This window comes from Budorcas taxicolor, chromosome 24 (genome assembly GCF_023091745.1).
Source record: "Budorcas taxicolor isolate Tak-1 chromosome 24, Takin1.1, whole genome shotgun sequence".
In the NCBI taxonomy this organism is placed as follows: domain Eukaryota; kingdom Metazoa; phylum Chordata; class Mammalia; order Artiodactyla; family Bovidae; genus Budorcas; species Budorcas taxicolor.
The window spans coordinates 14,143,865-14,162,036 of NC_068933.1; the positions used below are offsets into that span (position 1 = coordinate 14,143,865).

At 46.9% G+C, this 18,172-nt stretch overlaps 1 protein-coding gene across 1 annotated transcript in view; it reads right to left on the reverse strand.

Annotated features, from left to right (window-relative positions):
• ENPP6 (ectonucleotide pyrophosphatase/phosphodiesterase 6) overlaps positions 1 to 18,172 on the reverse strand; it is a 75,440-nt gene that overhangs the window by 42,327 nt on the left and 14,941 nt on the right. Inside the window, exon 2 of the mRNA XM_052661548.1 lies at positions 2,022 to 2,201. Within this exon, the coding sequence (XP_052517508.1) occupies positions 2,022 to 2,201 (180 nt within the window). The remainder of the gene's footprint in view (positions 1 to 2,021; positions 2,202 to 18,172) is intronic.

Consider the following 18,172-nt stretch of genomic DNA (forward strand, 5'->3'; position numbering starts at 1 on the left):
GGGGAGGAGATTCCGGGGAAGATCCTCTTCAAGGCAGGAAGAACTCAAGTTCCAAGACACGGAAAGTTAAATTAATCCGATACCGTGGAAGGTGACCCTTACGGCACCGGGGCAATATCAGTCTTGATGGTCTGTTCTGAGGTGGTCCCTAAGACAGTGCAATCCATCTGTGCCTCTCCTGGACCTAAGCACCAGGATCCTTGTGCTTTTCGATGCTGATTACTGCAAATGACCTCAAAATGCAGCAACGTTTGGCTCTGGACCTCATCATGTTGTGCTGAAACTGAGCTTGACTCCTCTCGGAGTCTGATTAGCTTGGCTGAGGCACCCAGTTGTTTTCTTAATCTTACATCCAACTGTTTGAAAAATGGAGCCTCCATTTAAGGTGATGGCATCTTCTAAACCCTACCCTTGCTTGAAAGCTTTTTCTCACGTCAGCCAAGGTAGCCGTTAGGGACGAAACCCCAGGTGTTTCCTGAAGCAACTCTAATACGCCCCCAACTCTGCATCTGCCAGCAGGACTGGTCTGTCTGTTCCGCTGCTCAGAGGTGAAGTAGCAGATGTGATGTGAAAGCCGCCCTGGTCGTCCCAGGCTCACCTGTGGACGCTAGTCACTGCTCAGCGGCAGCTTTAGGGCACTTGCCGCAGCATGGCAGGTCGCCCCGCTCCCCATCTGTCTGTGTTCCACGCTCCTCCTCCGGGAGCTGGCATGGCCTTGAATGCCTGAACCACTCTCCATGTGACCACCGCCAACCAGCATCCTGCAAACTCCTGCTCAAGGCCCACGTCCTCGATGTGGGCCAACTGTGACTCAGCCTGGGCTTACTCACCCTTTTCTCCAGGCTTCCCCATTCCCCCAGAACCCGCCACGCTCTCACCATTTCATCAGGCTGCTTTGCCACCAGCCCAGCCCAGTGAAATCCCTCTAGCAGCTTCTCTGCTTGTACCCCTCATTTCTTCTAGGCCTCCCCCATCTCTCCTTCCACAAGAACAATCATGTAGGATTGCACCATGAAGCAATAGGAAAAAAGTGTCTGCAGCCATGTGTGTGGAAAAGTCAAATTGCCCACTTGCCTAGCAACACGTCCGGTCAATGGGAAGGCAGAGGTGAGTCGATTATTTTGTTGTCATGGAATCCTGTCATCCTTAATGACAGAGTTTTGGCTGACAAAACGAGAGCCTCCAGGACTTCCCTGGTGGTCCAGTGGTTCAGACTCTGCGCTTCCACCGCAGGGGGCACAGGTTCGATCCCTGGTTGGGGCAACTAAGATCCCATAAGCCATGCGGCGCAGCCGAAAAATAGAACAAAAGAAAAGGACGAGAGATGCTGAAGTCTCCTTGCGGCCTCCAGGACAGTCTACATGACTGCTTATCTCCCTCACTGAAGTAAGTTAAGTCCTTCAGTTTCTCACTGACTATATATATAGCAGGCAGACTATTAATATAGAGGCTTCATTGAATGCACAACCAAAAAGTTGCAAGAGCTTTGAACCCTCTTTTCAGTATTGTAGGAGATCTCAAAATCTACAGAAACGGTACTCCAAATTCTTTTGTAAGGCAAATAAGCGCCCTATTACTTATCTCTCCTGGGTATGCAAAATTTTGCCCATGAAAATGCATGCTATACTGCAGAAATATTGCTGAACCAAGGATAGTAAGAGATGGCATAGTGTCTGGTCTGATGCTAGTGTTCAAACCAAAATATAAAGGAGACTTCCCTGGTGGTTAAGAATCTGCCTGCCAATGCTGGGGACACAGGTTTGATCCCTGGTCTGGGAACTAACATCCCACATGCCGCAGGGCAACAAAACAGAGGAAAAACCCTGGCCTGGTCTTCAAACACATCTAAGTGCAGCAAAATATGAAGGAACACTTCCATAAGGTACTTTTTGACCAAAGATCCCAGTTTTTCAAACCCTGGCTTGGTCTTCAAACACCTCCATGTGCATGCTTGTCTTCAGAGATGCCACTGTACTTTGAGGTTTGGGAGGTTGGAGTGGCCTGGAGGTCAGCACACTCACCTGGCCAGTAGTACATGTAGACCTTCCTTTGTGCCTTGGTCAGAGTGACCCACAGAGGTTCTGATCCATTCCACCAGAGGGGCAACCGGCTGTCTCTGTTGATACCTAAGTCAAATGACTTGTTGTTGTCGGGGTCCCACATGTAGTTCCCGGTCATCTGATGGACCTCACAGTGGCGACCTACATTAACGAAGACACAAGGCTGTCAGTTTATTGTTCTGGTGTTTTTACACGTCATCTTTATTTTCTGAATTTATAAGCCATTCGCGTTCATTTAGGGAGCAAAGAACAGCATATATTCTTGGTGTGTTTTTTAGTATTATTATTTTTTAAATCATAGATGTTTCTTTTCTCTTAGATTATACCATAAAGGCAAACAACCCAGTAAGAAGTCCAATACTGATTGGCGATGGGGCCATTTCGAGTGAAAGTAATTGGCCAAGTCTGAAGCTATTTTAAGTTAAACTGAGACCATGGTGTGTAAAACCTGACCCGTTGTTCGTGGCTCGACGTCTAGAAAAGAATTTCAGTGTGAATGCTGTAGATTCCCGTGGGCTTGGGTTATGTTCTCAGCCTAGAGTTCTCTCTGCAGCCTTTCCAAACCCTCCTCCCACCAGATCACGAATCTGGACGCCATGGAGTTTGTTCCCATTTTTCCCAGATAAAGAGAAGTTATCGCTTCAAGTGCTGAATGATGATAGAACCCCTGATGTTTGGAACAGAATGGTGAAAAATAGACTCCGCTTTGAAAAACAAAGCAAGAAGACAGCCCTCCCAGTGGAGTGTGGTACAGACACGAGAGGAGCTTCTGTTGGGTGCAGAAGTGAAAGACACAGCGCTTGGACTCGTTTGAAACATGAGGCTTAAATTATTTATTTTGGAGCAATCTGTTACATCTTTAAAGTAAAAATAACACAAACATTGGCAAGTGCATCAAAAATTGCTGCGATTTAGTGAGCATCATTTGGCACCGGGATGAAACAGGCTTCATCGAGCTCACTGACGATGCTTCATCAAAGTGGCTTTTTTGTTTCCTTGTTTGTTTGCCGTTGTTCTTTCTTCTTGCCAGCGCCTACTCCTCAACACCCACACTTTACTTTTAATCAAAAAAGGAGAAACCATAAAATATAATTTTGAAAATTTGTAGACTCAAAATATCCCAAAGTAAAAACCTTTTATTTCATCATAGAAACTCAGGTGTTCCACAAGTGATGCTTTCAATTTAAAGCCCAGAGAGCCAAACAAAATTATTTTTGCCCAAAACTATAGAGTTAGTTTTTCGACCCTGACCAAAGCTTTCACATGTGAATTGACAGAATTAACAAATAAATAAAAACTTTGAGCAAATTATCCAATGACTAAAGAACTTCTTAGTTTCATTTATTCCTCCAACTAACATTTATTAAATGCTCCTATGGATTATACATTGTGATAGATGAAGAGATTCACATTTGAATAAATGTGGTCCCCATACTCAAGCACCTTGTTATGCGTGTTGTTGTTTAGTTGCTAAGTTGTGTTCGACTCTCTGCTCCTCTGTGGACTGCAGCCCTCCAGGCTCCTCCGTCCATGGGATTCTCCAGGCAAGAATACTGGAGTGGATTGCCATTTCCTCCTCCAGAGGATCTTCCCCATCCACGGCTCGACCCACGTCTCCTGCACTGGCAATTGGATTCTTTACCGCTGAGCCACCTGGGAAGCCCATTTAGCATTGGCCAAAAAGTTCAAATAGTAGGGAGAAGGGGTGTGTGTGTGTGTGTGTGTGTGCAGCAGTCTCTACTTTTAATTGGAACTGTTTTGATTACTCTAGAAGAAATGCATGAAACCCAGATGAAAGCAGGGGCTAATATGATTCAGTTTTGAAAATGTTCTGTATTCAGAGAAGCATGAAGCAAACAAACAAAAAAAATTTTTTTTAAGTATTTACAACTTCCGTCCTTTACTTGTCTCAGAAACCCTACAATAACATTTGATGAAATTTCCCTCTTTTTTTCAACACTCATATTCAGCACTCTAGACCCAAAGATTTTCAGGCTTTCTCACTATCCTTTGCTCTATCCCTCATGGGTGAAAAGTGATGGCCTCCCCTAGACGGTAGAGCTGTGATATGACTGGATTATGGGGTGTGTGTGTGTGTGTGTGTGTGTGTGTGTGTGTGTGTGTGCATGTATGTGTGAGAGAGGGAGGCAGATAGAGAATATTCTCCTGGAGAATTGCTGCTGAACTAAATTCTCTGCCTCTCCCACTTGTATTTTTCAGATACCCGTAAGGCCTCACTGAGGAGAGCTAAGATCTGCGTGTGCAGCTAATGCACAGCTCTACCACACTTTTACATTTCAGACGATGAAGTCTTCTTTCCTGTGGTCATCTGGGTCTCTTCACTTTTTCCCTAAAGGGTCTTTGGTTTTCAACATTAGCTTTTGTATCTTCTTTCCATACCAGTTGGTCATGGTGCCTGTAGACTCCGGTGAACCTCAGAGACCTTAATTATGGCCCTCTCCAGGGGAGTGCCTTTGAGAGATGACCTCCAGAGATGGCTTTGGTCACCACCGGCACCCAGGCTGGTCCAGGCTGGCCCAGAGTTGCACATCTCTTCTAAGGGGAGCTCAGACCTAAGCAGGTAAATTATCCATCCCCACTGTCCTGAGACCCAACCCCTCTCCAGAGGATGAATGACATGAGCACCAGTAGGGAGGGTCCCAACCACTTCCTGGGAGAGGATGGTGCCCAAGAAGATCCCGGAACCAGTGGTTTCCCTCCTATCATTAATGGGTTTCGAAGCGGAGAGGGAGATCTTTCAACAAGAAGGTCATCTTGGAACCCTGTTCAGAAAGTGAGTTTTATTCTTTTAGTGGATTGGGCCTTGAGTTGAAGTGAGAGGGTGTATTCTTCAAAGGCTTAATCACAGATGCTGGGCTGGTCCCCAGGGGCATCCCTTTGTTCTGGGAAGCACTGCCTTTCAGGGAAGCTGGCAGGAGACGGTGGCTCTCCATCTCCTCGTCTGCTCAAATCTTCGCTCCCAGCTGAGCTGATTTTCCTCCGCATGAATATATGAAGGCTGGCAGTCTGGCTGTGACAGTCTGAGTCTGCTCTTCCTCAAGCTGGTTTCCTTACCCACCCTGGCCCTCTCTCGCGCTTTTGTTTTTATTGCTTGGGGAAAAGAGGAAAAGAACAGAACAGAACGGAGCACATTGTACCGGCTTCTGCAGCCCACAAGCTCTCCTCTCCATATTTCTGCCTGACCCGTGTCTATTTTTAGGCATCTGCAACTCTTCTTGATTTTTCTCTGCTCTGGGCTTTCTAAACGGAGCCTCGCTGTAGTTTGATTACTCGGACCCTTTGCTCAAAACATCAGTAGAAACTTTCTTGACACCATCACAAACCACAAATCCCAGGTGGATTTCAGGTATGGTGTTAAGGAAGATCTGCCTCCTCTCCCTCCTCCCCCGCCTCCTCCAAATGCAGCTCTGTACACACATATGCCTATGAATACATACATGAACTGGAGAACAGCAACCCACTCCAGTATTGTTGCCTGGAAAATCCCATGGACAGAGGAGCTGGCGGGCTATAGTCCATGGGGTCGCAAAGAGTCGGACATGTCTTAGCAGCTAAACCACCACCACATAGATGAATACCTGGCACATAGTGAAACCTCTGAACATTAACTTACATTATGAACATGAGGGTAGAGAGTCACGCCGACAAATGGAATCTGGGGATCAGCTGGAGCCTCCTTTCTTCTGAGCTCTCCACGTCATTTGTCCCAGACCCATTTCCACTGAATTCTTGCACTTCCCCATGACACTCAGTACATCGCAGGCATCTCTCCTGCTAGACTTCTGCTTCCATGACATATGGCACCCCAGAAGTGACGCTCAGTGCTTTATTGCGTGGCACAAAGAAACCCGCTTACATGAAATATACATGAGTCTGGTAAACATAACTGGGGATTCAGTGGGGTGCGAAGAGGAAGACTGAGAGCAGAGCAAAGAACTGCGGATTGAGAGTCAGACATCCACGTTCTTCAAAGTCCTTTCAGCTACCCCCACCAAGGCTTCCTCCTTGGCCCCTCACTCAAAAACCTCTGGCCTTGTACACCTTACTGATTCATCTCCGCTACACAGCACCTACCTCCAAAGTTTCTCCGTGAATTTCAAAGTTCTCTCAAAAGCAGTTCAGCCCTCCAGAGCTCCTGCATCAATCCTAAGTTTGCATAGCTCATTAGCTTATGCATGTGTGCCAAGTTGCTCAGTCCTGTCTGACTCTTTTCGACCCCATGGACTGTGGCCTGCCAGGCACCCCTGTCCATGGGATTCTCTAGGCAAGAATACTGGAGTGGATTGCCATGCCTCCTCCAGGGGATCTTCCCAACCCAGGGGTTGAACCCAAGTCTCTTATGTCTCCTGCATTGGCAGCTGGAGAGTCTCAGTTGGAAACTAAACTGAACTGATAAGCTAATGAGGGCTTCCCACTACTGCCTCTTAGGAAGCCCTCATTAGCTTATCAGTTCAGTTCAGTTCAGTTGCTCAGTCGTGTCTGACTCTTTGCGACCCCATAGACTGCAGCACACCAGGCCTCCCTGTCCATCACCAACTCCCAGAGTTTACTCAAACTCATGTCCATTGAGTCAGTGATGCCATCCAGCCATCTCATCCTCTGTCGTCCCCTTCTCCTGCCTTCAATATTTTCCAGCCTCAGGGTCTTTTCCAATGAGTCGGTTCTTTGCATTAGGTGGCCAAAGTATTGGAGTTTCAGCTTCAGCATCAGTCCTTCCAATGAATATTCAGGACTGATCTCCTTTAGGATGGACTGGTTGGATCTCCTTGCAGTCCAAGGGACTCTCAAGAGTCTTCTCCAACACCACAGTTCAAAAGAATCAGTTATTTAGTGCTCAGCTTTCTTTATAGCACAACTCTCACATCCATACATGACTACTGGAAAAACCAAAGCTTTGACTAGATGGAACTTTGTTGGTAAAGTAATGTCTCTACTTTTTAATATGCTGTTTAGGTTGGTCATAACTTTTCTTCCAAGGAGCAAGAGTCTTTTAATTTATTAGTTTATACAATGCTCTTAAAAAAATGGGGGCAAGAGGAAGGAAGGAAGAAAATAAGGAAGGACAAAAAGGAAAAAAAAAGAAAATGTTTCTTTGAACAGGAACTGCCCACTTCAGAAGGCCATTCTAGTTAGAGTTGTTACATTTATTTTAGCTCCCCCCCACAAAAAAACAGTTGTAAGATTCCCAGTTAAATTTGAGTTTCAGATAAACAATTTTTTACTATAAATATACTCCCATTATTCCATGGAACATACTTCTCCTAAAAAATTATTTGTTGTTTACCTAAACTTCTAATTTAACTGAGTATCTTGTATCCTATCTGGCATTTCTACAGAAAGCATCCTTTATTTGCTCCTATTTCATAGTCACAGTGAAGGAGAAGAAGTGAAATTAGGAGGTGTTCAACTGAGGTGACAGCATGTGCAAATAATGGTGAGACGAGGGGGTGAATGTTTTATTCAGGTAAAACGTAGAACTGTCCTCTCTATCACTCAGGGCTCCCTTTCCTGGGAAGGCAAGATCTCCTTAATGACACGCTGGGCTAGTACAATTCAAAAGTGTCGGAGCTGCACTCAGCCAAGGTCCTGGCATGACACATGTATGTTGTCAAAGGGATTATTTGCAAAGGGGTGGCCAGGGCCCTGGGGGGCTAATAAGAGATGGTGAAGCAACCCGGGCTTTTTCCACTTTCACCCATCGTGCACCTGCCCCCCCCCCTCCCCGCCACCGCCCAGGCTTGCAGGGAAATCAATACCCGGCCTCTGCTGTCCCCTCAGTGCTGTCCAGCTGGGGCAATCCGTGGGATCCTCCAGGGGCTCCAGGCAGGCCAGAGAAGGGGGAGGAGGGCAAAGAGACCAGTAGAGAATTCCCAGCACAGCTGCCAAAGAGAATCCTAAGGTGTGGGCTTCTCACGAAAATCAATCGTGTTGACTTCTTAGTTCGAGGAGTGAGTCCTTAACTGGATATGGGGACCTCCTGAGCCTGAGGTCCCGCCACACGGCCTTGTGAGTGCATACGCCCCTGCACACATCTCGGGAATGGAATTGCCTGTTCTAACTTGTGCGTGCATGTTGCTCAGTCGCTTCAGTCATGTCTGACTCTGTGTGACCCTATGGACCGTAGCTCACTGGGCTCCTCTGTCCATGGGATTTTCCAGACAAGAATATGGGAGCGAGTTGCCATGCCCTCCTGCAGGCAATCTTCCCCACCTAAGGATCGAACTTCCGTCTCAGGTTCTTTACCATCTGAGCCACCAGGGAAACCCCTGGCCTAACCCACCACCTATGAGTTCAGAAGTAAGGAATGACTCTCCACATTTTCTATGTATTAGCTACAAAGAGGTTGAATATTTTGCTCACTGTCCCAGTGCTAATAAATCGTACTGGACGAGTTGGCGGGGGGTGGGCTGCAAAGAGATATGAGCAACTAGAACTTGGATCATCTCTCTTTCATCATCATGTTCTGGGCACTTCACTTTTCATGGTTGCAATACTTTTAGTGGTTATATTTGCAATCTGGAACATAAAACTATGCTGCTGATTTCAAGATGAGACCTCTTGGCCTTTTTTAGACCATTTATTTATGCCTCTAAACACATATGCTGAGAAACGACATAGTGAATTGAATCACTAAACACTCAGGTTCCACAACCAATGAGGAATTTCTCTATTATACAAAAGCTTTCTGAATTCTTGGGCTGTGTAATCACCTTTACAAAGTAATACTAATCTTTAGTTTCTAAAGCCATTCATTGTTTTTCTGACATCCAAGTGTTTCCATTAGATGAATATGGCCACATCTATTATATATCAAAATAGCTGGTTGAAAAGTGAAGTCATACTTTAGGCACATCAGTTTAGTCAAAACAAAGAGATATAAATACAGGTTACAAAATGTTAATGCAGACTTTGGAAGTGATTCTTTTAGAGCATACACATTTTCACCCAGAGGCAGCACTCAGGTGACTTCTGAGCCCAGAGCTGCAGGCAGGCCTCTGCGGCCACATCTGCGGAAGTCTGGGTTACAAGCATGCATGATGGACACCCGGCGCCAGCTGTGGGCAAGCTGTCCATCTCTGAGAGGTTGACGGGTACAGTGGAGACAGCATGAGCGCATGGTCAGACGGGTCAGAGTTGAGGTGAAGGGGTCTTCCCCCATTTCTAGCTGTGGAAATTGAGGCTAATCTTTAAATTCTCAGAGCCTCACATTTCCATCTCTAAAATGGGAATAATAATACTTCCCTGGCTGGACTGTGATGAGTATTAAAGACAAAAATAGTTTAAAAACATATGTAATGCTTACCATGTTCCAAGGTTTGTTCTAAGTCCATCTGTTACAGGTTGAATGGTGCTGTGCTTAGTCACTCACTCATGTCCGACTCTTTGCAACCCTATGGACTGTAGCCAAACAGGCTCCTCTGTTCATGAGGATTCTCCAGGCGAGAATACTGGAGTGGGTTGCCGCGCCCTCCTCAGGTTGAATGGTACCCTCCCCAAAAAAGAGATATTGAAGTCCTCAATGCCCAGTACCTCCAAAGGTGACCTTATTTGGAAAGTGGATCTTTACAGAGGAAATCAAGTTCAAGTGAGGTCACAGGGGGCCCCTAATCCCATCAGACTGATGTCCTTATAAAGGGGGGCATTTAGACACTGGGAGCGACACGCACAGAGGAAAGATGCTGTGAAGCCACAGGGAGAAGACGGTCATCAACAAGCCAAGGAACACCAGGGACCCCAGAAGCTGGGGGTGGCGAGGAAGGACCCTCCCCTGGCGCCTTCAGAGGGACCAGGGCCCTGCCAACTCCTTGGTTTCTGGCCTCTGGCCGCCAGAACAGCAAGACAATGCATCTGTGGTGTTCCAAGGCACCCAACTTGTGGTACTTACAGCAGCTTTAGGAAACCAGCAAGTTTAATCTTCACAATCACCCTAATGGGCAAGTACTCATGGTAGGCCCACTTTACAGGTGAAGTAACTGAGGCCCAGAGAGGTAGACTGATTGAATTCTCACACCAGCAGGTGACGTGGAGCCAGGATTCAACCAAGGGAGCCTGGACCCAGAGTCCTCACTCTTGACCACGATGACCCTCTAACACTAGCTCACTGGGGGTCACTAGTTCACCTGGCACTGCGTACCCTCTGCAGCCTTAACACGCCCACAGAGACGGAGCTGCTGCCGCTCCTGGATCAGCTTTCATGCCATCATAGAGCGTCTGTCCTCAAGGACTGGTTGACTTCTGGGGACCCTAAGGGGTCAGGGGTCAGGTTCCAGGAATCAGCCCACTCAGGAAGCGCTTTACCTGGGCTGGAGTTAGACTCAGGAGGGGTCATGACCTGAAGGCCAAAGGTCTGAGCCGCCTTGACAGGTGTCTGCTGATCAGCTTAGTAACAGGACTAGTTAGTTACCAGGTCTCGGCCACCTCCCCTGTACCTGGAACTCGGTGCTTCCATCTCGTTTAGTCTTCAACACAACTCTGAGAGGCAGATGATACTGTGCTCGTGCGGCAGGCGGGAGAGTAAGGCTCAGCGTGGCTGAGGGGCAAGGCCAGTGCTAGGCAGCTGGCAGGAGGGCAGAGCCCCAGTTCAAAGCCAGGTCTCCAGGACTCAGCGCCCGCACCCTCTCCAGCAGCCTCTGCCCTCCGGCCACCGGGTGGCTCCCTAGCCCACCGGGTGGCTCCCTAGCCCACCAGGGCTTGGTTATTTGGGTAGAAACTGCCCCAGATCCCGGGACTGCTGCTGAGACTCTCCCCAAGGTAATCACAGGGAGGAGCTCGGATCTTCAGAAAAGCCAGACCCGCCTGCCACTGGCAATTGATTGTCATGCACGAGCTGTACCATAAATACCTCTGCAGGAGGGGAGACGGCCAGACAAGGGGTGCTAACAAAGCGGACGGGCCTTTTATGCCCCCTCTCCCTCTGTAAGGCGTCCAGCTGCGGAACGAGAGGCTCCCAAAGGTCTGCAGTGTAGGGGTCTCCAGTTAATGGGTGCATTTTAGAGACTGAACGTATCTACAGACATCACCTCAAATTGACACGATGCCAAGAAGTAACTGCATGCTGGATTCAGAGCCCGGCAGCCTGAGAACATTATATAAGCCAGACTTTTCCACCACTAGATTCCTCTCTGCGCTTTCCCATTTGGAGGGTCTAAAGATGAGTTGAGACCCTGTTTAGACTAGTGAATGTTCAGGAACATCTTGATACCCAAGAGATATGAAAGAATGAAGAGTGCGCTGCTGGAAGCACTGACTTAACCTACAAACTGTAATTGGCTTTATGGGTCACCTCTGCTAGAAAATACACCTTATTTTCTTGTTCAAAGACAGAATTTGGTGTGTTAAAGAAGCGGTTTCGAGTGAAATATGCAAGATCAAGTTGAAAGAGAAGTTCACAATTTGCACATCTTTAAATGCAATGACTGATGTATGTGCTAGACACAGTCCTGATTAAGTCTGAGTCACAAATATTGCAAGTCCGAGATAACAGGCTTTGATTATAGTGTGAAGTGTAGGGACTTGCAACAAAAATAACACCAGAATGTTAAGAGGGGAGAGATTTTTCTATTAGAGATATTCATGCTCAGAGTTTTGAGGTCACTGGACTCAAAAGAATGTATTATTTTTCTGGAATATGCTAGCTTGGTGTAATTATTTAGCAGCTAGAAAACAGGTACAGAAACAAAAGTTATTTTCCAGAATAAGGACAAAAATGTAAGCTTGGGACTTTTAAACACCCTTTATTTGGGGAAAGCTAATTTTTACCGAAGCTCAAGGATATTTCCAGACAATTTAATGTATCCTCATCTCAGCACAAAGCTGGAAAAGAACTTGAATTGATTACTGCATTTAAGATGGAATCCCTTCTGAAACACACTCCCATTTTATTGAGCATTTCTGTGCTGTGCTGCGCTTAGTCGCTCAGTCATGTCTGACTATTCGCGACCCCATGGACTGTAGCCTGCCAGGCTCCTCTGTCCATGGGGAATCTCCAGGCAAGAATACTGGAGTGGGTTGCCATTTCCTCCTCCAGGGGATCTTCCCGACCCAGGGATCAAACCCAGGTCTCCCGCATGAGCATTTTTAGGGACTTCCAAAGATGGTAGGTATGAGACTTCCCTGACAGTCCAGTGGTTAAGACTCTGGACACAGGAGTTTTGTGTCTTGCAAGGGGCACGGGTTCAATCCCTGATTGGGGAAATAAGATCCCACAGGCCATGCAGCCAAAAAGTTTAAAAATAAAAATAATAAATAAAACTGAGTCTCAAAAAAAAATTTTTTTTTAAGATGGTAGGTTGTTGGAGGGGAAAAGTCCTTACTCCTGGCCCTTAGTCTTCCATACACAAAACTGTGTGTGTTAGTCACTCAGTCATGTCTGATTCTTTGCAAACCCATGGACTGAAGCTCGCCCAGCTCCTCTGTCCATGAAATTCTCTAGGCAACAGTCCTGGAGTGGGTTGTCATTCCCTTCTCCAGGGGATCTTCCCAACCCAGGGATCAAACCCAGGTCTCCTGCACTGCAGGCAGATTCTTTACGGTCTGAGCCACCAGGGAATACATCATACACAAGAGAGAGCCCACCAATACCTCGGTCTAGAAGCTTCTTCTCCCTCTCCCTAGTGATAAAGCATCCAGCTCCTCCCCACTCAGCCACCCTCCCCTCCCACAGTGACGTCAGGTCAGCCATGGTCCTCTTGCTACTGGAGTGGGGTGACTTTGGCATAAAACAGGCTCCCGCCGCCTCCCGTCCTGTCTGCCTGCAGGTGGTGGGCAGCCCCTTCTGTGTTCCCTCCCCATAAATTCACCCAGGACAGGAGTCTTCCTCCCACCAGCACAGGGGGTTACTCTAGTTCTCCAGCTGCCCCGACCTGTGACTGGGGCAGGGCTGGGGGTAAGGAGGGGAGTTCAATTCTGTTTAAAAAGGGAGAGGTCACACTTAGGTCCTGGATCCAAGCCATGTTCGACGATCTATCTTTTCAACTGGTGCACAACCTGGAAGGGCTGATGGGTGATCTCCAACAACAGGTACCAAAACAGTATTGGATCAACCATTAATGACAACAATGGATAGAGAATGATCAAATTCAGCTACTCAGGCATGGAAGGTAGTCACAATGTTAATGATTCAATCCAGTCCCTGGTGGCTTAGTTGATAAAGACTCATCCTGCAGGGCAGGAGACACGGGCTCCATCCCTGAGTTGGGAAGATACCCTAGAGAAGGAAATGGCAACCTGCTCCAGTATTCTTGCCTGGGAAATCCTATAGACCAGAGGAGTCTGGCGGGGTACCCTCCATGGGGTTGCAAGAGTCAGAACTTAGTGACTAAACTACCAGTGTGAACCCACCAATCTACAATGACCACCAAAACCCCCCATGTGTGAAGTATGATGCTAGCGCATGCAAGTTCAGTGCCTTGGGTCAGGTGTGGCTGTAGTGAGACCAGTATCCCACATCATGGGATTAAAAAATCAGTTTAGGTCATGGCTGTAGCCACAGCTTATGCGCTCAGGTCAATGAGAGAGCCACAGGCAAACAGACAGCATTTGGAGCTGATGCTGCACCTGGCCTAATGGTCCGTGTACATACTTCTGCTTAGGTGCTCTTAGCATATATAAAATGTGTTGAAAGATAACTTGCCCTGGGGATGAAAGAGTAACTCAAACGAGCAATTCATCACATGGCTAGATGTGAGAAGTATCTTTCTGATGTACTGAGAGCTTCCCAGTCCAAACTGAAGACGTCATCGGAATAGAGGAGCGTTTTGAGTTAAAAATAGAAGCATCAGGAAGGATGGAAACTGGCAGGAACTAAGGACCAATGAGAAGCACGTGGCCGAGCGGAAAGCACTTTGGAGCCCAACAGATCAAAGTCTGCCCCCGCGCTGGGATCTCACACAAGTCATTTAACTGCGGAGAGCCTCAGCTTTCTCCTCTGGAAAACAATCATACCTCTGTGTATGCAGGGTGCTCAGTCGCTCAGTCGCCTCTGATTCTTTGCGAACCCATGGACTGTAGCCCACTCTGCTCCTTTGCACATGGTATTTTCCCAGGCAAGAATACTGGAGTCGGCTGCCATTTCCTACTCCAGGGGATACTGCCAACCCAGGGATCAAACCCTAGTCTCTTGGGTCTCCTGCATTGACAGATTCTTTACCACTAGCGCCACCTGGGAAGCCCCATACATTTGTCCAGAGTTAAATAATTTGGGGTAGGCAAAACTTTAGCATGATGTCTGGCACACAGTAGGCACTGGGGAAATGCAAACCACCACCTAAATCCTCTTTTAAACGGCAACCCTACTGGGCTTCCCTGGTGGCCCAGAGGTTAAGACTCTGAGCTTTCAGTGCAGGGGGAGCGGGTTTGATCCTTGTTGGATCCCTCACCGGGAAACTGATATATCACATGCTGTGTGGCCAAAATAATAATAATAAATAAATAAAGGGCAACCTTATCAAACAGCATGCAGTGGTCAATGGCTCCAGGAGCGATAAGGCTGGGTAGCCTATTTATTGTCTCATGGTCACACACAAGCCCGTGAAGTAGACTCTCAAATCCCCTTAAAGCGGGGGAGGGGGAGAAAAAGGCACTACCGCCCGTTACCGTTACTCAAGAAGGTTTGTAACCAGTGGATCCCCAGTTCAGAAACTAACCTCAGGCGTTTATGACAGCCCCCCTGCGCCTGGCCCGACACTGCCCTCTACTGGCCGTCACAATAATCACCGCTCGCAGCCTCACCCAGCATCTCGCTGGGCGCCGCGCATCTTTGCCAGCCTGGTATTTTGTTCTGACATTTTTCATATGTAAAGGCATCCCAGCATCCCCAGAGCTGCTTGTGAAGATACTAAACATGCTGAGGATTCAGGCCGAGGCACAGAGAGAGGCCAGCGGGGCCAGGCGGCCACACACCCAGGGCAGCCCCCTTAGTCGCTGCAGCGAACTGTGAACCTGTAGGAGGAGGGATCCCTGGTCCGGACTTGAGTAGTAAACCAGAGTCAGACTAGCGGGACCTAATCAAGAATATGCGATTCTATCAGACAGATATCATATGTAGGAATAAGTGAATAGCTTTTCATTTTAGACTGCCAGCTGTTGCACAGCCAACAAAATAAACTTGAATGTTAGGAGCACAGATACTTTCCACCATTGACAGGCAAGCGGGCAACACTGATGTGAACGCTCTGAAAGACTCTCCCTCCTACAATAAGACAACAATATACAATATAACTAGATCTTGGGTAACACACACACACACATGCACGTGAGTTTAAAATATTGCCAAGCTCACAAGTGGTCCCAGGTCAGTAGTGTCCCTTCCTTCTTAGCAAAGCAGATGAATATCTTCTCTTGAGTAAAGTTCCTATTTAAGCCCTCAGATTTCCGACAGGCTAAGTTCAATCAACTATGAGCTAAAAGAAAGAAAGACCTAAGACACAGAGAAACACATCATATGGCTCAGGCAGGTAGCTCCTAGCCAACGGCCTTTACCTTCCTTCCATAGTGAATAATCGTTGCAACAGACCAGCCAGCAATTCTAATTTCCAGCCACCCTCGCATCCAGGTGGAGCCATGACCTGTGGTTTGGACAAAGGAAGGAAGGCAGAAGAGGTCGATGCCGTTTCCAGGCCTGGCCCACAAAGACCATGCTTGGGGTCCTCTAAGGGCCCTCCTGTCCACTAGCAGGATGCTGGCGCTCAGGGTGATCCTGGAGGCCACATGTTGAACACAGCAGAGCCTTCGTCAGTCAGTGTCCTTGAATGACCACACAGGGCATAGCCCCACATCAATCCGTCAACTTGACATGACGGAAGTAACAGAGAAAGACCACTGAGATTGTGGAGGTTCAGTGTGCAGCAGTTGATTTTGCCTTAACTAATCAGTCATTGTGAACATCAGCAGAAACAATAACCCACAAATTTAGCACCAAAGGCTTTAGAGTTTTGGGATTATCATATTTAGAATATGAAATAACCTTTATGACATGTTTAAAGAAATAAAAGAGAATCAACATTATCAAGGAACAAAAGACTATCAAAAATAACCCGGCAGGGTTAAGAAAGAGTCAAACAGAACTTTGGACATTAAAAATATAATCATTTAAATTAAATTTGGTGGCAAGATAAATCACAGAATAAACACAGCTGAAAAGATAGTGAAACTGAAGATATAATTGAATGACCCAGAGGAAAGAGATTAAAGAGAAAGAGATCAAAATACGAAAGAAAGACTGTGGTGGGCTGAATGGTGGCTCCTTAAAAGGTACATCCCCCCAGAGTTTGTGGATGTGATTGTACTTAGGAAAAGGTTCTCCACAGGTGAAATTAAGGATCTTGAGATGAGACCATTCTAGATTATCCAAGTGTCCTTATAAGAAGAGGACGTACAGTCGCAAAAAAGGAGAGGATGACGTGATGATGGAGGCAGAGATCAGAGTGATGACTACAAACCAAGGACACCAACAAGTTCTGGCAGCGCTGGGAGCTGGGAGAGAGGCACGGAACGTCCTCCCTCTGAGCCTCTAGAAGGAACCAAGCCCGCCAACATCTCAAGCTCAGAGTTTTGGACCCTCGAACTGTGAAAGAAAAAACTTCTGTTGTTTTAGGCTACCTGGTTTGCGGCAATTTGTTACAGCAGCCGTGGGAAACTAAGACAAAGGCAAGAGATGAGGCTAGAGTGGGAAGTTCTGCGTTACATCAGTTAAGAGCTCCAGAAGGAAGAACAGGGGGACGGGAGGAAGGGCAACGTTACAAGGGATAATGGCTGATACTTTCCCAAACTGATGAAATATAGGAATCCTTAGACAAGGGACCCAACATACTAAACAGCAGGTTAAAAGTTTTTAAGACTTGTTTTTGATGTGGACCATTTTTAAAGTCATTATTGAATTTGTTACAATATTGTTTCTGTTGTTTTATGTTTTACTGGGTTTTTTGGCCTAAAGGCATGTGAGGATCTTAGCTTCCTGACCAGGGATCAGACTCCTACTTCCTGCATTGGAAGGCGAAATCTTAACCCTTGGATCACCAGGGAAGTCCTAAAGAAGGTTAAATTGTAATACCAAAATTTACTAAAAAAACCCACAATGAGAATGATGAAAATCCACGTCTTCAGAGTCTATCTGTACCTAGGACCAGGATTTCTGGGTCACGGGCAGCATTTTCCCAGGACAGTTCTGATTCATAGCTGTTGTTTCTGATTCTCGGCAACTTTTTTCATTTTCAAAAGTATCTTCTTGATTTGCACAGATTTTGAATGTCACCAAACCCCACCCCCGCCCCTGCAAAAGACAAAAATAGCAGGACCAACATCCCATGGACAACAGCTACGGCAAAACTCCCTGTGAACCTCAAGGTAAAAAAGCCTGTAAGAACCACCCAGCAAGGGCCGCAAAGAGCCGCGGCGTCACATCTGTGGGGTGAGCAGGGGGAGAGTTGTGTGGACCCTCTTCTAGAAAAGTCCCAACATCTTAGAACTTTGTACACTTGTCATGCTGTCCTAACTTGGATGACCCCTTGTCCTAATTTGGATTCTTAAAAATGCACTATTCTTGCCAAAAAAAAGCTTTTAATGAATCTAACTGTGAAGAAAAGTCAGACAAATCTAAAGTACGGCCATGGGCTTCTCAAGAATGTCAACATGGTGGAAGTCCAAAGGAAACAAAAAGGCAGGGACATCAGCCTTGATGGAGAGCAAAGAAGCATGGCAGCCGAGTGGGCTGCTTGAACGTGATTAGGTTTTTCATTTCAGAAAAGGTTATGAAGGATTTTTTTTTTTTTTGGCAATGGAGAAAAATCTGAAAATAATTGTGGTCGCATGGAATTATATCCCAGACATGCTGCATTATTTGCGGGGGTGGGGCGGCGGCGGCGGGTAAAGTGTCACGATATTAACAACTGACATTCTTTTTTTGGCTGCACCATGTGGCACCTGGGATCTTAGTTCCCCGACCAGGTATCGAACCTCTGCCCCCTGCAGGGGAAGCACAGAGTCTTAAACACTGGGCCACCGGGGGAAGTCCCAGAAATTGACTTGCAGCTGATTCAGCAGCCACAGAAGCCAAAATAAAACAGAACCCTGTATTTCCTGTGTGAGCATAAAAG